General features: G+C 41.4%; 1 protein-coding gene across 1 annotated transcript in view; it reads left to right on the top strand.

Annotated features, from left to right (window-relative positions):
- Positions 1-4,325: 4,325 nt before the first annotated feature.
- CRB1 (crumbs cell polarity complex component 1) overlaps positions 4,326-22,732 on the top strand; it is a 95,339-nt gene continuing 76,932 nt past the window's right edge. The window contains exon 1 of the mRNA XM_031059157.1: positions 4,326-4,748. Within this exon, the coding sequence (XP_030915017.1) occupies positions 4,673-4,748 (76 nt within the window). The 5' untranslated portion in view covers positions 4,326-4,672. The remainder of the gene's footprint in view (positions 4,749-22,732) is intronic.

Here is a 22,732-nt window from a genome sequence, read left to right as displayed (position 1 = left end):
TAATCTTTGGTTAAATTTGTATTTTAGGTTGGCACACAGAAATCCCTCATTACTCAGTAAGAAAGTGGCTACCATGGGAATCAAAAAAGAAGTCATAATTTCAAAAACTGTTTTACATTTAAGAAAGCAATATGCTTGGCAGGTCTTGCAAGATAATTTTCAGATAAAGCCCTTCAATTTCATAAAAAACATTAGTAATCTGAAAATCGGCAGAACCGACAGATTATGCTCTGGTGCTTTACTCTGGCTGAGAAAGACACAAAAGGAGCACAGCAAGAGTTCAAAACCCCAAATATCTGTACACCCTAATAAAAAGGAAAAGAAAGCTCAAAAGAAGTATCATTTATAGGCTAAGAAGTTAAATACAGTCATGAAATATTTGTTGCCTCTGGAAAAGTATGGACCAAAGGAGATTCCAGTTCCCTCTTGCCCAATTCTTTTGTGAGTGGTTATCTCTGCAAGCTCTGCAGGAAATCAATGCAATCAGAGTTGTTCTTGTTGCAAAGAGACTAATTAGAATGCAAATAGATCTATAGTTGTTTTGTTAATGAGGTAAACAACTTCCTCTTACAATACAACCCTGTCTACAAGACCTTTCAGCCATCCCTTATTCACACTGGTTTATCCATTGTCTTGGTTTGTCCTCTCATAATTACCCAAAGTGCAACAAGCTGAAGAATAAAATGATATATCAGTTGGTCAATGAGGAGGTACATAAAGTACCATAAACAGGAGGATGATCTGGATGACTTGGTCAGGTCCATTGTTCTAGGAAACTCCATCATCCTCAGTTATCAATAAATACTTCAGAATGTATTTTAATGCCCAAACCAGGATGTCAGACCAGAGTGACTTCAGGCTTGAATGCTCCATAGTTTTTTTAGAAATAAGCTCTCCCACTGGTGAACTGGGAACACCAGTGAAATACAGAATCCCAGTTTCATCCCTGATGAAATTCAGCAAGAACTGGAGAAGATGTACACAAGAAGCACCACTGAATATGAGTAAGAAAATGAAAGACCCTAGGGAAAATCAGGGGCTATTTTAAAAACAGAGTCTTCCTGCATTAGCTATGCAGAACTGGGGACTGAGCTAATATAGGCTGGAGTTTGTGCAGGAAATCTATGCTACAGGAAATCTCTACATTAACAGAATCACAGAAATACACGGTGGGAAGGGACCACCTGCTCAAAGCACATCTAGTTTAAGCAGGTCACAGAGGGCACTGTCCAGCTGAGTTCTGCATATCCAAAACCTCACCAGGACAAATGTTATCTTCAGCTCAGTCACTCTTCCACTCCTCCATGAAATCACCCACCTGTTCCTGACTATTACCAGTGCCTTACTTGCCAGTGAAGAAAGGGATTTTTAATAAAAGCTTCGGGTTAGTCAGCATCAGGCATTTTGTAAACTCACATCTTCCACTTGCAAGATAATTTTACACTTTACATGAATTACTTAACTATTCTAATTTCTGTTCATTTTGTAGTTTACTTTAAAACTACCAAAACATTGGAAAAGAAGTGCCAATTAAATTGGAGCAACATTGAACAATCAGAAAACATGCCTAGCAGTGAGAAGCAGAAGATACACAATTAATTAGTACTGCTGTCATCTGAAAATTGAAAACAGTGCAAGCAAAAGATGTTAGATAATGAAATTAGTTGGACAGAGTTGCATAAAATGTCTTAGAAGAGATGACACTGACTAGTGTAGTCTGATGCCACACTACTCTGTCATTTTTGCATGGAAGCAATCAGAACAGAAAAGGCAGCAGTTAAGTGAAAGCAAATGACAACACAAGCCCCTTTTCCCTGAGAAAATGGCATAGCCTCTGACTTTTGCGACTGCAGAATCTCATCAAAGCTAAGCTGTACTGAGAAAGCATGGAAATTACATTTAGATGTTATGTTTCACTGTGTACAAATGATATGCATGCAGAAATTCAAGCCTCCTCCTGTAGGCAACTTCAAGGAATTAGGGCAGTGATAAGTTAATTTAGTCTATTCCCAATTAAATTCTGGGATATGAATAGCTCACGAAGAAGAAACATTTGAAAAAAGGCATTGGGAAATGCAGAGCTAAGTTTCAAACAGATTAAAAAAAGCTCTTTTGGTTCTAAAAGTGATTACATTTTAATGACTTTAGAAAGACCTAGGAGGTGTTCATATACTTGCTGTATGTTTTGTAATTGCCACAGAGCTATACAGTATTTAAGTCCAATGTCAACATATGTCTTAATACATTCAAGTTCTCAGATTGGTGGCATATCCTCATGTCTGAGAACTCCTAAGTTTCCTGAGAGTACAGATTTTACAGATACTTGTGTATTTTTCAGAAAAATATCTAGATTTAATAGATGTGACTGTTTTCTTGAAATACTTAACACATATCTCTCAAACTTTGTATTTGCTTGAATTTGGGGTCTATCTTTCAGAAAACTCACAGGATTTCTTTTTTAAATTGATGAGAATATGAATCCAGAAAATATTGTTGTTCTAAGTAAGTTATTTGGTGACAAATTTAAATAATAATGCACTTAAAACAGGCAATCAGCACTGAGCTAAACTGCATAATTTAGCCTGACAAAAGAATTCCCTGATGACAGCGGTATTTTCATGCTCAAATTGTAACGATTATATATTTTACTGCATAATTTCAAACAGAAACTAAGTAGACAGATGGCAAGGAGAAGAAAACATCCAAACAACTACAAATGTAAATATAATAGAAAGAGGATTACAAAAAGTGAAAGAGCTGAGAACTACAATCAGCCATTTAATTATATTTAACTTGATAGTCATCTAAGTATTTTCCACTAGGACCCCCATTCATCATAATGCTCATAGCCCATGACATTTGGCCAGGAAATCCAGCCTGGGCTGTCATCGGAGAGGTCAGAGCTGGAGAGGGGAGCAAGGGGCTCAGGGGAGGGAGGAGGCTTCCTGGGAAGCAGATGATAGAGCTGCTTGGACTGCTGGTGCCAGGAGAAGGGAGAGAGGGTCTGGAAAGGTTTGCCACAGGGTCAGCAGTGGGTGAGTGCAGCTACACATAAATGAATGAGATGGGTAAGAAGGAGGAGCTTTGCTGCAGAAGAAATTTTTAAATTAATCAGTTTACTGAGCTTAATGAGTGATGTAAAAGTACCTACCTATTATAAAAATTATACCTTTAGTGAATTCATGTTGGTATCACCAGTCTGCTCCCTACTCATCTGAGATTTTCAGCTTATACTTTGTTCAGTTAAGTGTACATGTAAAATTAAACTCAGTATCAAAGGCTTCCTGAACTGGGGATTAACATTCTGCTGAAGTGGGGAAGACAAACACAATACCAAATGTATTGAGGGTTACCTGTTTGACAGTAACAATATGTAGCAATGACCAAGCAGATTTTTCAGGCTTGGGCATGCTTGGATTCTCACTGAGGCGAGGAGGGTAAGTGCCAAGAGCCAAAGGAGGATTGCTAGGGGTGAGGATGGTGGAAAGAGAAGATTCACTGCCAAACAGGCAGCTCATCTCTGTCTTGGCCTCAGAGCCAGACTGGTGCTGTGGTACCCATTGCTGTGGACACCCAGACTGGGTGTGTGAGGTGCCAGAAGGGCAGAGCTTGTACTGGATCGTGGTATGAGTACAGCCCCTGGGGCTGCTGCTGTGTGCCCTCACTTTCCCTTCCGCTAGAGCAGGACCAGGATTTCATCTGAGAACAAAGCTGTGATCCACGGCACTGCACACAGAGTGCTGGGCACAAACAGACATTGCCTGTGCCGTGAGGGGCAGCTGGGGAAGGCACTTAATAGCAGCTGTTTAATACCAGCCCTGTCTAAGCCAAATGAAGCCCATGCTCTGCCGCCATCCCCTTCTCTCATCAATCCTGCTGTGACACCTCCTGATTCTGTGACTGGCTCCCCCATGAGCAGTTCAAAACTGTAACACAAGCTGATGAAGCTCAGAGGTCCCGTGCCAGCTCCTAAGAGCGAGTTTTTAGCCACTCCAGTGTATACAATACCAACAAAACAAAAAAAAAATAATCCTGAGGAAGAGAGCGGGCTAACATCTCACTGACTAAAACGACTGAGAATGTGGATGTTCCACCTTTTCACTTCATGTGCTAACGGTAAAACAGAAAAAATTCAGAAAGCAGGAAGTGTTTGTGAGCTGACTGTGCAAGGAGACGTCAAGTGTTTGCACCGTGGATGAGGAGAGCCGTGTGGCGGGGTTTGGTGGAGATCAGGAGCGCTGAGGTTCGGGCTCTCCGGGCGGCGGTGCCGTGGCTGCGCTGCGGGGCAGGCACAGCACAGCACAGCACAGCACAGCACAGCACAGCGGAGCGGGGCAGGCACAGCCCAGCCCAGCCCAGCCCAGCCCAGCAGCGCACAGCGCACCATTCATCCCCAGCACGGCCGGGGACAGACTCCAGTCCAGCTCCCACACAAATCTGCACCGGGTTTGAAAAACCACTCGGACCTGCCGAAGTAAGACCTTGACAAGCACAACTGCCTTTTGAATCCAAGTGTGCAGGTTTGCAGGCTGAGGAGGGCACGGGCAGGGATGGCTCGCAGGGGGCCGGGTGCCCCGGGTGTGCCCTTAGCTTCAGACACGAGGAGAAAGCAGTGAGCATCAGCACCAGCCCTTTGGACAACAGGCAACTCGGCAGAGGATGTCCTATCAAGATGAATATGGCTCATTCAAGAATTAACTCTCTACTCATCTTCTACCTCGGCTTTTTGCTGCTCATCCATTTAAAAAGTAAGATTTGCACTTTTTCTTATTGTTCTGACATGTCCTCTGGGGAGATGGTTAGACATGCACTTCTAGCAGAAAGCTTGTGTTGTCAGAAGGCTTTAAAAATTTGATGGAGATGCCAAAAAAATTTGGTCCATGAAACTAAGTTGTATGTATTCGTTGCTTGATAGCTTTCCTGATTTCCATGCTTCGACTTTTTTTATTTTTTTTAAATAAGGAATGAAATCATTTTGTTGCTTCGCATATTCAAGGTACAGTAATAAATTATTTTGCTAAAACTGTACCTATACTTTAAAGTCTGCTTTTTGATACTACTCATTCCATAAATCTAAACCTTTCTGATTTAAATCTAAACTTATCTTCAGCTTAAACTGTTCGTGTTATGTCTTTCAGTAGTGTTGCTTTATTATATATACTTTCTAAACTACAGCCTCTAGAGAAAGCAGTTATTAAACAACTGTGTTGTATTTGGTGTTGTAAATTATGTCCATTATGAGGGAGCATGAAAGTCCAGCTACTTTTATAGAGAAAAAATGTTCTCGGCAAACTTCCACAGAAACAGAAGTGCGCAAAATAGAGGAAGTCACAATGGGTTTCCTTGATAATTGTGTCAGATGGCTGAGAGTAAATGCAAGCCAAGGAGGCTAAATGGCCTCAGCTGGTGAGGCTGCTGTGTGTGTGTGAAAAGCAGCAGCTCTTGAACATGTTTAAAATGAAGATCTGCAGGATGTGTGCCTGAGGAGGCTGTTTGATTTGTGTCTGTTGCATGTGAATAGCAATAACAAAAAGCTTTGAGCAGCTGCCATTAAACAAGAAGACTTGGCATTAGTGTTCAGTGTTGTGTAATCTGGGTCACCTTCTGTTGCTGCATCACTCAAATTGTTACTTGGACAGTTTACAGCCCAACACAAATTAAAGACTAAAAAGCAAACAGATGCAGTTGAATCAACCAGCACTGAAAAAAAAATCCCATGCTTAAAAATATAAGAAAAATACAGAATGTCATAGAAACATCATTTTATGCTAGTAATTTTCTTTTTGGGGATGTACTGATGTGAATCAGGGAAACCAAAGTGCTTTTTCTAAATTAACTCACAACAGGACATACCCAAAAAAAAAAAAAAAAACCAACAACAACAAAAAACTGGACCTTTAACTTTCACAAAGTAATTTTCAAAGTTCATCCTATAAGATGAACAACCAGAAAGTCTCTAAGAAAGAGTCTGCTATCTAAGTAAATTAACATAGTAATAGTTGGGTTAGTTAAGAAAATTTCATTTTTCCATGAGGCAGGCAAATCAGAACAAAATATAAAAGCTTTGGGAAGGGGAATTAAAAGTTAAGTTTTATAAATTAAGAAGATCACGTTAAAAACATCATGCACAAAGAAAACCTTGCTAGAATGAAAACAAGAAAAAAGCCCCCAGGAATCAGTTTACAGAAAGAAGATAAATACAAGTTTTGGCTTTCACCTCAGGTGAGAGTTGCTCAGTGCAGGATGCCAAAGGCAAGGAAAGTAATTGTGTGTCATTTTATGCCTTTTCCTTAGCCCACTTAACTGGGATGACATCTCGGATGTGGCACGGGTGTTCTCTGGGTTATGGCCATATGGCCAGTCTCAAGCAAGGGGCTTTTCAGTCTTGGAGAACTTTCTCAGGTAGAACTGTGGCTGTTGCCACACTGTGACACAAACTGATATCCCAGGATGGAGCAGCTGCATCAGGAACCAGAATCAGGCTCAGGACCATACCTCTACCTGTCAGTGCTGTGTATTTAATGATCTTGAAAGGTGTTTTCTCTTTAGAAAGCTTGTACCCCACTTGAAATTGCTAACAGTTTCTGTTAACAAAATCATAACTGTGAACAGGTGAGACAGAAGTAGAAGCAGAACTGACTGCAATTACTTCCCTACTTAAAAATTAAAGCTGAGAAAGACCAAGACAGAAAAGCTGAGGATAAAATGGAACAAAGGTGATTGATGATATTTATAGAAGTTGTATCTACCATTATGTTTTTAAAATCGGTCTACTAGATTTATCTTCCCCCAAAGGATTCTAATCTTAGGCCCTGCTTAAAGGCAGAATGTTCTTTATAACTATTTACTCTAAACAGTTTGGAAAATAAATAGTATTCAGAAGCCATGAACTCTGTATGCAAGCATTCAGTACAAGCTGGGTTTATATTTTGTGAACATCATTTGTTTCTACAAATCATACCAAAGGAACCACTCACAGAAAATTAAAGTGGGGGCATCCAGAGATGCCCAGCTCTGTGTGAGGAGGGACCAAGAACCCTTATGTCCAATAGGGACATAACAAAGGAATTATTATGTACAACAGGTGACAGGAAGCATGTCCCAAGTCCAGAACAACACTGATAACTCATTGCTGCCATACTATTGTCTAACAGGAATTACAAGCACGAAACTTGGGCAGGGAGTTGCTTATGAAATAGAGGAAGAGAAATTCTGATAAATACAGGTAATATTTGCACATCAGTTTTGGAAGTGATTCTATCTGAAATCAAGTTCAAAATCTTTTCATTCAACATTTAAGTAATGATTTTTTAAACAAGTTTTACAATGGATTACCTATCACTACTGCAGAATTGTTTTCATTTGGGGAAAAATAGAGACAAAGAACATTTTAAGGTCAAAATTATTGCCCATATAAGCTGTGGATGCCCTATCTCTGAAAGGGTTCGAGGCCTGGTCTAGTGGAAGTTGTTCCTGCCCACAGCAGGGGTGTTCAAAGTAGATGATCTTTAAGGTCCTCTAACCCAAACCATTCTCTGATTCTATTTTTCTCCATTTTAGTAACCTTCCAGCAGAGCTGAAAAAATGTATTATTTACTTCAAAATCAATGCTTCATAAATTGTTCAAATGTTCATAAATTAAGAATAGAAATTAATTTGGGATTGCTGTTAATATGAGCAAAATATCTGAGCTTTACTTGCAGCCTTTTTCTACCCCTCTGAGATGACGGCACTATGCAATTTTTCCCCATGGACAAGAACTCTTAATTTCACACAACTATTCCCATTACTCACAAAACTTCTAATTACTGCTTAATTACTGTGTTAGGAATAAAGCTCTGCTTATAAAGAGATTTGTGGTTTTGCTCACACTGCTCATCCCTCATGCACACCCGGGTGATGTAAGGAGCTTTCCAGCGAAGCCTTGTTAGTGTGGTTTGATGAGTTCACAGCCCATTCGGCAGCTCCTCATTAGCCCTCCGTGGAGCTGAGCCTGTCAGAGCTGCACTCAGCAGCCCTGCAGCCCTGCCTCCCTCCTGGCTGTCACACATGGCATCTGGAGCACAGCAAAAATGAAACATCCTTCAGATGTCTGCCATCATCTCCAGTAAGTTAAAAGCAACAGTTTCTAGACACAGTTATGCTGGGTTGGGTTTTTTTTTTCCTTTTCATGTATATATTTTATTATGGATAACATCTCCACCTCTGGAATGAAACTAAATCTTAAGAGTGAAAACTAGTAGCCCTGTAACTTAAGAAAAAGGCAGTGTCTTCTGCAAGATAAATGTGTAAAAGTGACATTAAGAACATCCCAGCCACAATTGTACTTGAGCCACTCAGTTCAAAAATCCTTACAAGGCATTCTTAGGGTGCTACACCTACCATTCCAGGAGCAGAGAAAGATGCCAGGTTACAGACCCCTCTCTGTCTGTGTGCTCTGTAACTTGGGAGCTGTCACCACTAAGAGTCTCTGGAGATTACACATTTCCCCACATCCCATTTTGTCACTCAGAAATTACAGTGCAAGATATCAGCTTCTTCAAAAATTTACCCCTCAAATGACAGTGATTTTGGCAATGCAGGACAAGGCACTGAATGATGTCCTCACAATCACAGGACTAAAAGGGAATTCTGCAGCAAGGACACAGATCAATCTCTGTAAGCAGGTTGTTTGTGACTAATGACCTATTAGGAAAGAGTCTGAGGGGCAAGAAAGGAGGGTGTGCAAAAAGGTGTTTTATCATTCATGCTTAACCAGCAGCAGAGACCTCACACAGATCTTGAAACACTGGTGTATGTTATCCTGTATCCATGATAATGAACTGGAGAAGCTGAGGCTGGAAAGTTAATTTAATACAAGCAGAGGATATAAACCTAATGTTTTAGTATATACATAAACCTTTCAAAGGTGTCCCCACACAAAGTTTACATATCTATCTATCTATCTATCTATCTATCTATCTATCTATCTATCTATCTATCTCTCCCTCTCTCTCTCCAATATTTTGTTCTCCCTGTGTTACTTTGATAAACCTAAAGCACCTAGGAAGTCTTTTCCTTGTGCAAATCTCTACACCTTTTCTTCTCTGATAGAGGAAGCTCAGAAAAAAACCCAGTGCTGTTTAGAGAGTGCTCAAATTTTGATGGCCAAATTGGGCACTTCCCCACTGAAAAGTTACAGGGAAAGGCAAGTATTTTGCTGTTGTGTGTTGACAGTAAAATGACTTGTAAGACACAGGAGAGCAATCAAACCACTGTTCACTACTGGCTGTATCCAGTTTTGAGTGCTGCTGTGAGCAAGAGAGAGGCAATTAGGAAAATGCTGGAAAGGGACAGCAAAAATAGAAAGACATTTAGAAAGATGTGCCCTCTGAGAAAGGGTCACAGGAAGGGAAGCCTGAGGGAAGACATGATTACAGTCTTACCTCCACAAAAGAGAATGGCAATCAAGGATGGTGATGAGATCAGTTGCTCCCTGTCACCTCTAGAAGGGCAGGCTCTGGAAAATAATAGATTCCATGTACATCAGGGAAGATTTGTGTGAACTTTCCCAACTGAAGGATAATTAAGACACTATATCAGAACTTTTTAATGAATGGGTTAGATAAATATCTGCCAGAGATTGTCTAGACTGCTGTCTCACAGCTGGTGTTACACAGACCCTGGGCACTCAGCACCACCCTGGGGGATCTGTGAAGGTCTCAGGGGACAGAATCCCAGAGAGGCACAGGTGGGGACTTGGCCCAAGGGCTGTGGTGGCACTGAGGCTCCAGGGCAGCTCAGGAACAGCTCTGGGGCACGCTGAGCAGATGGCTCCCTTCCCTTCTGCACAGCTGGGGATTATGTGCTGTGCAAAACAAAGGCAGCCCGGAACTCAGCCCCCTGTGTTGCAGCAAAAACAGAATTGTTGCTTAAACTTCAATGAGAAAATAGTTTACTCTCATTCTTTGAGACATCAAGACCTCTTGTTTTTTGGCACCCTAGACTTAAAATAAGCACTTTGGCTACTGAAGGCACTGATTACAGTGAGAACAGAAAGTACCCCCATGCTAGAGGCAATGTAGTTTGATTTCGGGCTTTTGGAGTGAAATCACTTACATTTTTACTTGCATTTTGAGTATACTTGATATGTTGACAGTATGAAGCAAGAAAATATGATTAATGAATGGATTATCAATATCAAAATTTTCATGGTCAGAAAAATGAAAAGGAATGGAAAACATGGATTGCCTGCTGACCCTGCCAGCGTCTCACTTCATATAAAAAAGTAAAGCAAGACTGGAACTTACTGCACAAAAACAAATAGCAGTAGATTCCTAGGAAACTGTTCCAACTGGCCATTCTGGATACAGTGCAACAAATTTACATTGGAGTAGGAGTTCTGCTTCATCTAAGAGAAGTTTAACATTTTATTTTGATGACAGCAAAAATTACTTATTTATGGAATATCAAGGTTTAAATATATATATATATATATATATATATATGTATATCCAGCCAGCGACAAAGCAATAAATAAATATGTCTTAGTCTATGTCACTTAACTCTCTCTAATAAGTAAATTAGAGAAACAGCAACCTAAGTGCCTTTGATTCTGCCTACAGCGGTTTGCAGCCAAAGACCTCCCAGGGATACTTCTACTTTTGGGTTTGTTTTTGTAATTCACATTCCAACATTAAGAAAATCTTTTAGACAATGCCTTAATCTCTAGGCAAACTTGAGTACTCCCTTTGCTCTTTGTGGTGTCCCGAAAATGGACAAAAGGCCCATTTTCTAAGGGAAGCCTTTAAAACTAATTGACTCATCTGGAGCAAGGAAATCAGTGATACATATTACTTTCCAGATTGATTTCACAGATTAATTTGCTGGTTTTAGGGACTGACACGTTTTGTCAGTTCTCACTGTACTTCTCTGTTTCCTCAGCCATTACCAGTGCTGCATTGTGTGGAAGCCCTCTCACACCAGCAAATAGTAAAAAAACCCAACAACCCAGATAAACCATTTTCCAATGAGATTCTTATCTTTACTGCATATTGATTATATCTTACTCACCCATAAAATGGGTCAACAGGAAGCTGCTTCCATCTTTTGACAAAGACTGCAGCTGACAGGGCCTCTGGGCGGGCACCACGCAGCTGCCACTGCAGCTCTGCAGGGCTCCTCCAGGCCCAGCAAAACGTCCCTCTCCAGGCATCAACAAAGCAAGGCTGCTGCAATTTCAGGGTGAGGGCAGCCTCTGCCTGCCTGGAATCTTATCAGCGGGGACAGAAATCAGAATGTTTCAAGGGCTAAATATTTCTGTGGGTAGAAAAGGGGCTTGGGCTGCTAACCCGTTACTGTGTCCCCTCTCCAGCAGCCGAGGATCAGGGCACTTGCCTGGTGCATCCTTCTGTGCTGGGAAATGCTGTGCCTGAATAATTGTGGCCTGGGTGGATGCTGGCAGGCAAGGGGAGAAACTCCTTGCGTCTTTTTACTGCTCCTGCTTGCCTGCCCAAGGCTGAGCATACTGGCAGCCTAGTGCCTTAAACTTTTCCTTGAATAATGAGACAGACAAAGCATCTTTATCTGCATTAGCCAGGGGCTTTGCAGACAGGACACATTCCTTCAAAGTGCACTCAATCACACTGATTGAGATCAAGGCTGTGAGTAAACAAACTTTGTACCCCTCCCTTAGAGCTCAGCCGTGGACACAATGGCCTGACAGTTCCTTTGCTGAGGTTTCTGAGAGGTACAACGATGTTGTTGTATACTGTGGTGCTACCAAAGGCTGACTGTCCTCTGAAACAAAGGCCAGAGATGCTCTAATTCACATCCAGACTGCCAGGGAGGCTACAGGCAGCATGAGAGGCAGTGGACACTGGCCACACTCTTCCCTTGACAGTTTCAGTCTCCCTTGCTGGGGTTTCCAACAGGATGATACAGAACACTTCATTAGCTCTTTCTTCCACAAGAAGGGCCCTAGCTCTGAATTTGACTGTGACACATTTCTTTGCTTCTTTGAATGTGAGCTAGAGGACTTTGAAAACAACATAATTTGACAGGAAGCCAAAGCAAGTCATCAGTCATCAGTCTGCAAGGATCCAAGCAACTGCAATTTAGGTAACCTGCACTGACAGATTACTCACAGCAGGGAACCCAAAACCCTCACTGTAGCCTTGAAAAGACATCTGTATACAGCAGTACTTCAGAGGTGTTTAGCCAAGCTTTGTGGCAATTTGTAGGTGCTTCCAAAGCAGCTGTGGTACCACTCCTGGTATGGCAAACCATCCCTGAGTGTCCACACAGCTGAAAGAAGAGATCAGGCTCTGTCATCTGCAGAGAACAGCCTGCAGTGTAACTCACCACCCTCCCAACAGCTGGAAAGAGAGCCCCTGAGAGTGTGTCTGAACTAATACACATCTCCTTGCTGCCCCTTGGGCATCAGCTCCTTCCTGTTGCAGGAGGGGTGCAGCTGTGCTGCCTGTAAGAAAGGCAAAACACTACAGAGATCTGACATGGTGTAAATAAATCCTAACTGCCCCTGCTCTTCTCCAACAGCCCCTTAATTTCCTTTGATAACCCCATAAATAAGATGCAGAGAGAAGGCACCAATCTTGTGAAATAGCAATCAGAGGCTGCATAACAAAAGAAACATGCAATGCCAGTGAGGAGAAGCCAGGGAATGACACTGATGTATCAGAGATTGCATCAGAGCTATTAAATGGGATGAAAATATGCAAGGCCCTTGTAAGCTCTTCTTTTCTCTGTTCAATCTTAAAAGAATTCTGAAAGCAAGCCTCCACTGATTCCCACCATAAAATGTGGGAAAATATGTGTTTGTGGAATGATAACCCAAGCCTTTTTGATCCCTATCGGTATATATATTTGGAGAAAAATGCAAGTAGGTGCCTCTGCAATGCAGCTGCAAAAAGCAAATGTCTGCCCATCATTTTGTAGGACTTACCAATTCAGTTTTTCTAACTAAACCCATCCCTTCTCTCTTATTAAATACAGCTGACATTTGTAATTCAACTTGTAATACTAATGGTACTGAACATTTTGCAAGCCTCAACCCATGTAAAAATGCCCTCAGTTTGATATAACAAGAACTATCCGTTCTGTTTTCTCATGAGTATGTCTTAAATGTCTGATTCAATTTAGTCTAACATCTTCCCATTTTGGAGCTCGTGGAAAAGGGCAAGAAGATTAAAGTTACTAAAATCAATTGCCATTTTCACATTCCAAAGGCTATTTCCAAAGAATATTGTGTTTCCTAAAAAAACAAGTCGGCAACTTGGGATTGCCACCATTTTCCACAGTAGTGAAGTGACAAGACTGAGAGGTGTTTGGAGCAAACCTCTAATGGAGCTAAACAGCAGAAGGCAGGATTGACACTGAACACCTTTGAAGGATCTGGATATAAAAATCTTTCCAGCAAACAGACTGACCTAATGATCTGACAAATTATAGAAAGGAATAAAAAAAGGAGAAATGTAACTCTCTGCAGACAGCACAACAAAATCAGATCTATTTTTACAGCGCTTCTACTACAGCCTTAAAGCCATAAACACTCCATTCTTCATTTTGTTTGGGGAATTGCCCACAGATTCATGCAGGCACTTTGTGTTCCCAGAGATCTCTGTCAGTGTTCTCTCTGCCCAGGGACCAAGGAAAACACCCTAGAGTGGCCCTCCTGTATCCCCAGCCAGCACCTCTGAGCTGGCAATGGGTTGCTGCAGTCACACAGGCATTTGTTGCTTGGAATCTGCTATTCCACAAGGAACCTTGAGCAGAGTTGATTTCAGGGTTTTTTTCTGGTTTAACTCCCTAAGTCCATTCATTTTGTGTTATGTCCAGCAAGGACCATCATGGCGTTACTTATGAAACCAGAAGTCAGGGGTTGTAATCAAGAGTGGTTTCTTTTCAAGGAGATGGAGAATCATGTCTTTTGAGATGTTTGATTGACTGGCAATCAATTACTCTGCTTGTTATATTCCAGCTTTTAAACTAAACTTTGAGGGAACTGCATTCTTCAATACTATTAGAAGCAAATGGAGACTGTTATTACACTTACTGAGATTTTTGTACAAGAGATAAGCAGCATCACAAATGTGTTTGCATCTTGAATTGCACAATTTCTTCTTTGGGTTAACATAAAAATATGTTCTAGAGGGCACTCACACAACAACTGCCAATGCTATTTAATTGTGCTTCAGTTTCAGACAGACTGTGTCAACATTTCTACAGATAGGGGAACCCTTTCCTTACTTTTATTAGCATAACTGCAAACACCCAGAGAGCTGAGAGATGGATTTTCCTGTCTTTTAAACCTGCTCATCTTTTATGCAAGGGCTCTGAATCAGCCTGAAGAATTCTGGGTCTTCATGGGTGACTGCTTCTTTTCTGCAATCCCTGATGAGCACCAACACTTTCATTAACCACAGGCATGTGGTTACACATGCTTACAGTAAACCTGGCTTTCCAAAAATAAGAAATTTGCACTAAATCATTAGAGAAAGTTCCGAGAAGTAGTCACATCATAGGCAAAGGGTGCTGAGCTTTCTGCTCTAGTTGATGCAATGCATTGGAGTAGATGATCACCAATAGTCCCTTCCAACACTTTCTGTTCCATGTGAACCACTTGGGTTTTAGCTGAGCCCATTACTACAATGCTGGCAAAGCAATCACTTCAGGGAGGGTATCAGAAGTGCTGTCTCACCAGTTCTGACACATTTTTTACCACTCAGCAATAAAAGGTCTTTAGAGTTTGTTGGATGCTGGTTAGTGACAGGAAAAATTGCCAAGTGGAAAGTATGAGGGAAGAGACTGCAACGTATGTTTCAGACTCCTTTTAGGGGTAAAAAAACCCCACAAACAAAAAATCTGTTACTAGATTCATTAAAAAAAAATAAAATCAACAAAGAAGAAGTCTCCACTGTGTTACCACTGTAGTGCAGACTCACCTACTAAGTGAGGACTTAGTCCTCACTTCTGGACTCCCTGCAAAGTAGTAGGAATGTGAATGTGGCCCTGAATAAGACCTCATACTCAGAAAAGTACACAGATATTAAGGATGAAAACAGTCTTAACACAGAGGAAACTCCTATGTGCAGAGCTTGAATTCTATAATGAATGTTCAGCTACCACAGGGACATCTGTAAAACTTGTCACTTGCCTTTAAAAAAGGTCTAGTGTTCTTAAAATCTTGACCTCAGTGAGAGGTCCAGTGATTCAGCCTTTCAAACTGCAGTCATGCCCTATTCCAGCTATTACATGCCTCATTTCTGTTAATCTTCTCTAATTAGTTCTGCTTCTCAAGTGAAGTCTAACATTTTCCTGTGATAACACCAAGGGCTCTGCTTTCATGTTCAAGGTCAGTCCAGCATTTCACCTTGTAAAACTCACTTGTCCTCCCTGCACTTACACTTGTACTTTGAGTTTGAGTTTAGACATAAGTTTAGACTCTCTCAAAGACATCTGCTGACTTTAAAGTTATCCTTAAAGTTGTGGTCATGCCCTGCAGAGTCATACAAATGTGAAGGAACAGACTTCTTTCTGATTCTTTCTCTTCCCTGAAAATATGCAGAGAAAATTTCTCCCATTAAAATAATTTCAGCTTTTCCCTTGTGAGTTATTTTGCATGTTTTAAAACACATCAGCAGATTGGGCCTCAGAGCCTGCAAGGAGGCACATGACAGTTGTATAGGTGAGAATGCTGAGCGGAGAGGGACAAGGTAAATACCTTGCTTGCAGTGAGAGAGCTGTGAATACAATCCAAGTGATCTCCCTGTTCAAATCACTAAATTTAGATCTTGTGTTTCTCCCTTCATATGCTATACACACACAGTAATATAGATACGTATTAGCAGGAGGACACGCAAAGTTTTCCAGATTCTTCTTGTGCCTGAGAGATCTGTAATATGGCAAGCACTTCTTTTGTAAAACTGGCATTATTGTTTACTCACTCATAACAAATGGAGGCACTTTTTGTATGTGCAATTTCCATTGCTGACTGTAAGAATTTACATATCACTCCTATCATTTGATCACTCTTAGCTGCCTCTTTTGAAAGGAGCAGGTCACTCACCTGCCATCCCACAGCCCTTCCTGTGTGAGGACAGCAGAGATCCAGCATTACTGGAGCCACATGATGGCTGAGGTGTCAACACTAATGGGAGGAGGCATCTGAGCCCCAGGCAAGGATCACACTCTTCTCCAGCTGATGCTCAATCCAAAATGGCAGACTATTTTCAGGTTAAAAAACCTTAACTGGGCAAGGGGGAAAAGTCAGCTTCAGTGATACATAACCTAGGCTACAATCAGTTTAAGCAGCTTCCTTTGAGCATTGCTGCTGCAGCTGGGGATAAAATTTGCCAGGTCACCCCGGCTCGATGCTTTTATACTTAATAAAAAAAATGCTGTCATGAATTACAAATAAGCATAAACCAGCAATAGGATAATTGTAGAAAAGCAAGCATTTTTATAGTTCAGTTATTTCATATGCAACAAGTAAAAAATTCTGTTAACTTTTCAACCTACCTCCTTAAAATAAATTATAATAAATATGTAAATGCAATATATGGAAAATATATTGGCCTTTTCAATTTTGAATAGTTAAAACTTAATTCTTGTATCTGAAATTATAATCCCTGAAGTATTTGGTGGAGTTTATGGAACTGTTTATGATTCAATTTTTCTTAAACCTCTCCAGTGGGATTTATAATGTTATTAGAAATCATTGACAACAGGGTGTCTGTTTTTTCCAGAACTGCAATATACTGGCAAACATCCAACTAAACCCTGTTACATTCAATTATCCTGATGTCCAGAAAAAGGACAGAAATAGTAGAAAACCCTTTAACTCTCCCCATCTCTAAGGCAGCGGAGGAAGGAACAGCACATGCACAAAGACCAAATTCACGTATTTTTCTGCAAGACCAGCACCTAATTTTAAAACCTGAAAACTGTTCTAAAGGTTAGCACCTCACTCTGCACAAGCCTGCAGTGGAGATGTACTGTAGTACAGGGCTTTGGTACCAGAATTTAGCCCCAAATGAGCTGCACTTCTCTACTTTGCTCATCCTTGTGACAATGTGTCACCTTTCCAAGGATATTTCAGAAAAAAATACACTGTGGAGGTAAATTGTGCCTTAACCCTGAACTGATTTGGGAACAGGACACTCAGCACCTTTCAGTGCTGACTATCCACAAGCAGAGGTCTTGCCTCATGACACATAATAAAGTGGCTGGTAATCACATCAAGTGGGAAAACCCTTCACCTTCCCCTAGATGGGCAAAGCAACATCTTTCCTCCCTGAGGTACACAGCTTAGAAAGAAAAAAGAAGTGTTAGGGAGCATCATCGAGGAGGTGACATGGGACAAGAGTAATGGACAAAAGACATCCTCACAAACTGCTTTCCTAAGTTCTCCTTTACCTCCAAGTTGTGATCCAGACATGTTCCTAGAGCAGTAACTTAATTTCCTCCACTTTATTCTCTCTTGCTCAGTGCATGGTGACAATGGTTTTATCGTGGAAATATTTTCTCTAGAGAGCACTCTGAGTACTGACAGTTCTTTTTTCTTTCCCTCCCTCACACTGTCACCCTTCTATATTTGCCTTGACATTGTCTTCACATTGTCTTGACATTGTTCTGACAGCTAAGAAAACTCAATCACTGCAGCAAACAGCCATGACAATGCGGAGAAGAAAAAGAAGAAGTGTTATGAAAATTGTTGAGGAACTGTGAAGGTTTACAGGCTAGTGAAAACAAGATTTTGCTTTTTCTAAACCACATTCCGAGTGAGTTTTCAATAAAAAGCTGATTTAAGAAAGTCTTCAGCCAAGGCTGGCAAAAGTCATCTCAAAGGCAATTGGCAGTTATGGATTCTGTACCTGAAATTGCTGCATTACTGTGAAATGTTGCCTTGGGACCCTCCAGCTACAGTTTCTCCCAAGTACGCTGTTCAAACTGGGATCCCTTTTGGGGACAACCAGAAAAGAAAGGTGGCCACAGAAAAAAGAAATCAGGTTAGCTGGAGCTTTAGTTCCCTTTTAATAATAAAATCAAATTTTGTTTTGTTGGCTCACAAACTGGAAGAGAGAAGCCTAGAAAGAAAGCATTGCAAACAAATGCCAAATGTTGTGGTAACAGGTAAAAAGCCCAGCACAAAACCCAGGGTAAGTTTAGTATCTATTTCTCTGCTTGAATTAAACTTCTGAGCAACACCTTAACTGGGTATATTATAGACATACTAAAGTGCTGTACTTAACAATTTAAGCTTTGTGATTCAACAATTTGACAAAATTACTGTTGATTTGAGTAGGAATTCTGATCATCAGGAACCATGTGGGGAGGGTTGATGGGTTCTATTTTGTGGTTTGTACATTTGATTTAGAAAAGCATATATAGTTTTGACACTAGTTCAAATTCTTAGTAGCTACAAGAACACCTAGGTAATAAAAAAATTACCTAAAAATTTACTTTATACTATCTTGGCATGCATACAATCCACATCTTACCTGAAAAATGCAGTTAAAGCTCATCCATTGCAAAGCAGAAGCTCATCAGCACTGCTCTGTAGGGCATCTGTAGTGCTCCCTGCAGGTCACACAAGCTTCTCCAGGAGGAGCATCTTCTCCCCTCTCAGATTGCTGTCTTCTCCCTGAAGAAATTAGGGAGGGAAGCCATCTGAAGCTTGTTCCCCTTGCCTCAGAGCCCTGGGGACAGCAGGGCTGGTGGCCAGGCACTGCCCCTCTCCTCACAGAGAGGCTCTTCTTCAACACCTCCCAAACTGCAGGGCCATCCTGGCATCCAAGAGCCAAATGAGGTGGCACAGGGTGCAGGGCTCCATGAGACCTGTGCCCAGTCCCCCTCCAGGTCCCTGAGGCAGGAGCAGCAGGGCCCTGCAGGTGCTGATTTGTAACCTGCTGACAGACCTGGCCCTGCCTCTGCACACCCACCCCAGCAGGAATGGGACCCACATGCCTGGGGAGAGAAACCTGCTGCTTCCTGAGTGCGAGTCAGGAAATCCTGGATATATCTCTGCCACACATCTCTAAGATTGCAGTGTGAGGAAAATGTTAGTGAAAGCTTCTTAGGAGACTAGAACGTACAGAAATAAACCTCTCTCGGCCAATTAATACAATTTTTTGATTACAAGGATGAATCAACACATGCTAAGAGTAAAGTGAACAAGCACATATGCAGATTGATGCTCACCTGGTTAATTTTATGGCTAATTTCATATGTTTAATCATGATGACAAAAGCACAGATAAGATAAAAACAGAAGAGAGGCAAAATTAGCCTGAAGAGTCAAGGCAGAAACAATATGCTTCCATTTATCCAGAGAGAAAGTTAAGCTTCAAAGACTCACTTGATGAAGCATGGTCTTGATACAATTAAGAAAATGGCACAAAAGTCTCCACATAAATGCAGACACTTCTGAACCACAGAATACAGCATTTATTCTAAATGCTATATTGGATGGTTATACTTCAACTGCTCTGGCAAGCTGAATGACAAACATTTTGGTGCTTCCTTCCTACACTTTTATGTCTACATGCTCCCTTTATTATTAATGGCATAATATTTGCTACAGTAGGCTAACATGGTCAAATCAATACCAAAGTGCCTTGAAAAGACACCAGAGCTGAACCCCTAATTAAGTACAATATTTTGTTCCTTTTAAATGAGACACTGTTTGAGGAGTACAGTAAGAGTGCCTTGTTCTGTTCAAGGTATCTATAATTAATAACCTCAATGATCAAAGGAAGTGTGATCCTAAGAGGAAATGGCTTTTGAGGATCCCTAGGTATTAAGTACTGAGAACCACTTCCCAATATGTTCTGCAGCCTCTCAGCACACTATGATGTGTGATGCCCTTTGGGATCATAAAACAAGCTCCATCATAGATCTCTCTGAAAAAAAAATGCTCCCAGCAAGATAGTCACTAGATATTAATCACTTATTCATTATTGCCATGAAATAGTTCTTTTTTTTTTTTCCTGGCCACATCCTTACTGTCACACAGATCTCCTTTATTTATTTAGCATAATTTAATATGAAGCAAGGCAGGATGCTGCCCTATAATGTGCTGGCAGGTCTGGACTGGCATTGTGAGGAAGGCCCCTTCTCCCAAAATTGGGTATTCCTTTTGTTTTATCATTATTGCATGGCACCAAAGTTTATTGAGATAGAGTAAGCACCTGGATGTCAAGCTGTGGAGGCTTTATTTCCCTGCTCTTGCTCGCTGATCTTATTTTCCCCTCCCCAACCACCATGCCACCAACAGCCAGAGCTCTCCCCGTGTCTTTAGAGCAGATTTGTGTGAAACAAAAAACCCCTGTCACTGCAGCAGGATGTCTGAATTTCATATCCAGGGGAATAGCAGGCCAGAGAAGCATCACTGTCCTCTGGATCATCCTGAGGAGTGTGAGCACTTCAGCAGAGCACAGAGGCATCAGTGCTGCCCCGTGGAGCCACCGCTGGCATCGTGTCCTGGGGCTACAATTACTGCAGGCTCACTCACCAGCCACACCAACTTACTGTAATCTCCCATCCCTGCCCTGGAAACACAAGTCTGCTCTGGATCAGGCCCCAAAGGAACAAAAGGAGAATGCATGGAAAAAAAAAACCTCAGGCAGGGAAGGGAGAACTAAGAAAGGAACGAGAGACAAGGAGTTAGATCTACCTCCTCCACACACTAAACAGACAGAGAAAACAAAGGAGACTATTAATGGGGAAATAGAAATTTAAAAAGCCTTCAAGAAGTTACTCTACTGATTGCTAGTGGTGAATAAACATTCATTCATTTATTCATGGTTTAACATTTTTCATCATTTTACTGCCAAAAATGGTACTGATCTAATTTTGATAAATGCTTGCTGGACACCTCTTCACTTGTAGCAGATATTTAATGCCCTAGTGGCAGGTGGTTTTATTCCAAAGCATGCCATCACATTAAGCTTTAGCAGTTTGACTTTTAGTGATATTCTTCTAATATAGAAGGCTTATTTCTTAGCATATTCCCCAAGGAAGGCTCCTGAGAACACCCTGATGCTGGTGAATATTCTGGTTTTGTTTTACTTCTACAGTGAAGCATCTTAAAAATGTTTAAGAGAAAGCTATCCCTATTTATACAGTGGGTTTTCAATACCTACTTTTCTTTTGGGTCAGTCACTCCTCCTCAGAGCTTCTGAGTCTGCTCTGGAAATAAAAAGTGGTAAAACATGAAACAAATTAATTCTTGTCCTGTTGCAAGACAGTAGAGTTTTTAGGATGCTACAATACAGTCTGCAGGCCAGGAAAGCTGCCACAAATTTTGTGCCAGAGCCATGACTGTGTTCCCTTTCATGGGTCACTGAACCAGTGTTCCAAAGGCCAGCCCTCTGCAGAAGTTCACATGATAATATCCTTCTGCTGGGCCTGGGACTGATTTCTGTCTGTGTGAAGTTAGTGAGGGCAACTTGTGCAGTTCACAGCCACATCACAATGATGTGTTATGGCCTTGGCTCTGAGGGGAAGCTGCCCTCAGCAGAGGGGCTCAGCAGGAGAGCTGAGGAAATTCAGGCTGTGCCAGTTCCCCCTGACACTCCAGCCTGTTCCAAAACACAGGAGCTGTGGCTTTCCCCAAGCAGTCTTGAAATCCCAGTTGGTAATTAGTTCATGCAGAGCTAATTGTAGGTGATTTCTATTGAAAATAATTTAGCACATAACAGAAAGGGCTGGAATGTGAACTCTTCTACAAAGTTCATGCTGGAAAAGCATGGCCTTGCTTTCTCTATACTTACTGCCCATTGTAGCCACACCGAATGCAAAAAAACTTGCATTAGTTCCAACTTTCTTCTGAGTCCTGTTGCATTTAAAACACAGTGCACTGCATTTCCAGTCACATAATGCTGATCTGTCCCAGGGCTGATCACTTTTTTTAAGTCTGAGGAGACAGGAAGAGCAGCATCGTGATTTTTATATGCTGCAGTTCGATGTCATCAGGAACATCTAGTCCTCATTTGTGTTACTGAGAACCTACTGCAGGCAATCTCAACATCTGCACACATCAGAACTTGGCTCTACACCCAGAGACTTGAAAAGAGTTGCCCCGTGTTACAGGCTGCTATGATACATTTCTAACAGTCAGAGCTTTAAGCTTATCCAGTAATGACTAACAGAAAGGAATCATACCTGGGTCAGAATTACAGACATTTGAGGCTACATTTTAAAATTACAGCACTTTTATGTGCCACTGTACTATCAGAATCACTGCTTCATGCTCTTTTCATATTAACAAAAGGAAAGAAGTAAGGAATGGCAGAACCACAACTAAAAGAGACTGAAGAGGATGTCTTATAATGCCTTTCAAATGCAAACAACACACAGACCCAGAATTTGGACATGAAATCAATTTTGTACTCAGTTTTCAGCCCCAGTACTGGAGGGACTCTTAGCAGCATTTGGCAGCATTTCTGAGTGCCTTTTCTCTGCTGTGTTAGTGGCTGAGCACGGAGTGAGCTTGGTTTCTTGCATGTTCCCACCTAAACCAAAGCTCAGCCCTGCAAGTCAGCAGTAGCTGGTCTGCTTGAGGGGCAGCATCCCCAGCTCAGCCAAGCCCCCAGCTCCTTCCTGAGGCTGAATTCAGGAGGAGCCAGAGGCTCAGTAGCAGCTGGAAGCCTCTGTCTTAAAAAAATGCCTTAAACTCTTTCCAGACTCCAGAGAAGCTGTGAGACCTTGTGTTTCTCAAGGTGGGATTTGTC

This window comes from Geospiza fortis, unplaced genomic scaffold, assembly GCF_000277835.1.
Source record: "Geospiza fortis unplaced genomic scaffold, GeoFor_1.0 scaffold229, whole genome shotgun sequence".
Lineage (NCBI taxonomy): Eukaryota > Metazoa > Chordata > Aves > Passeriformes > Thraupidae > Geospiza > Geospiza fortis.
This window is presented reverse-complemented; position numbering and strand designations above follow the sequence as displayed.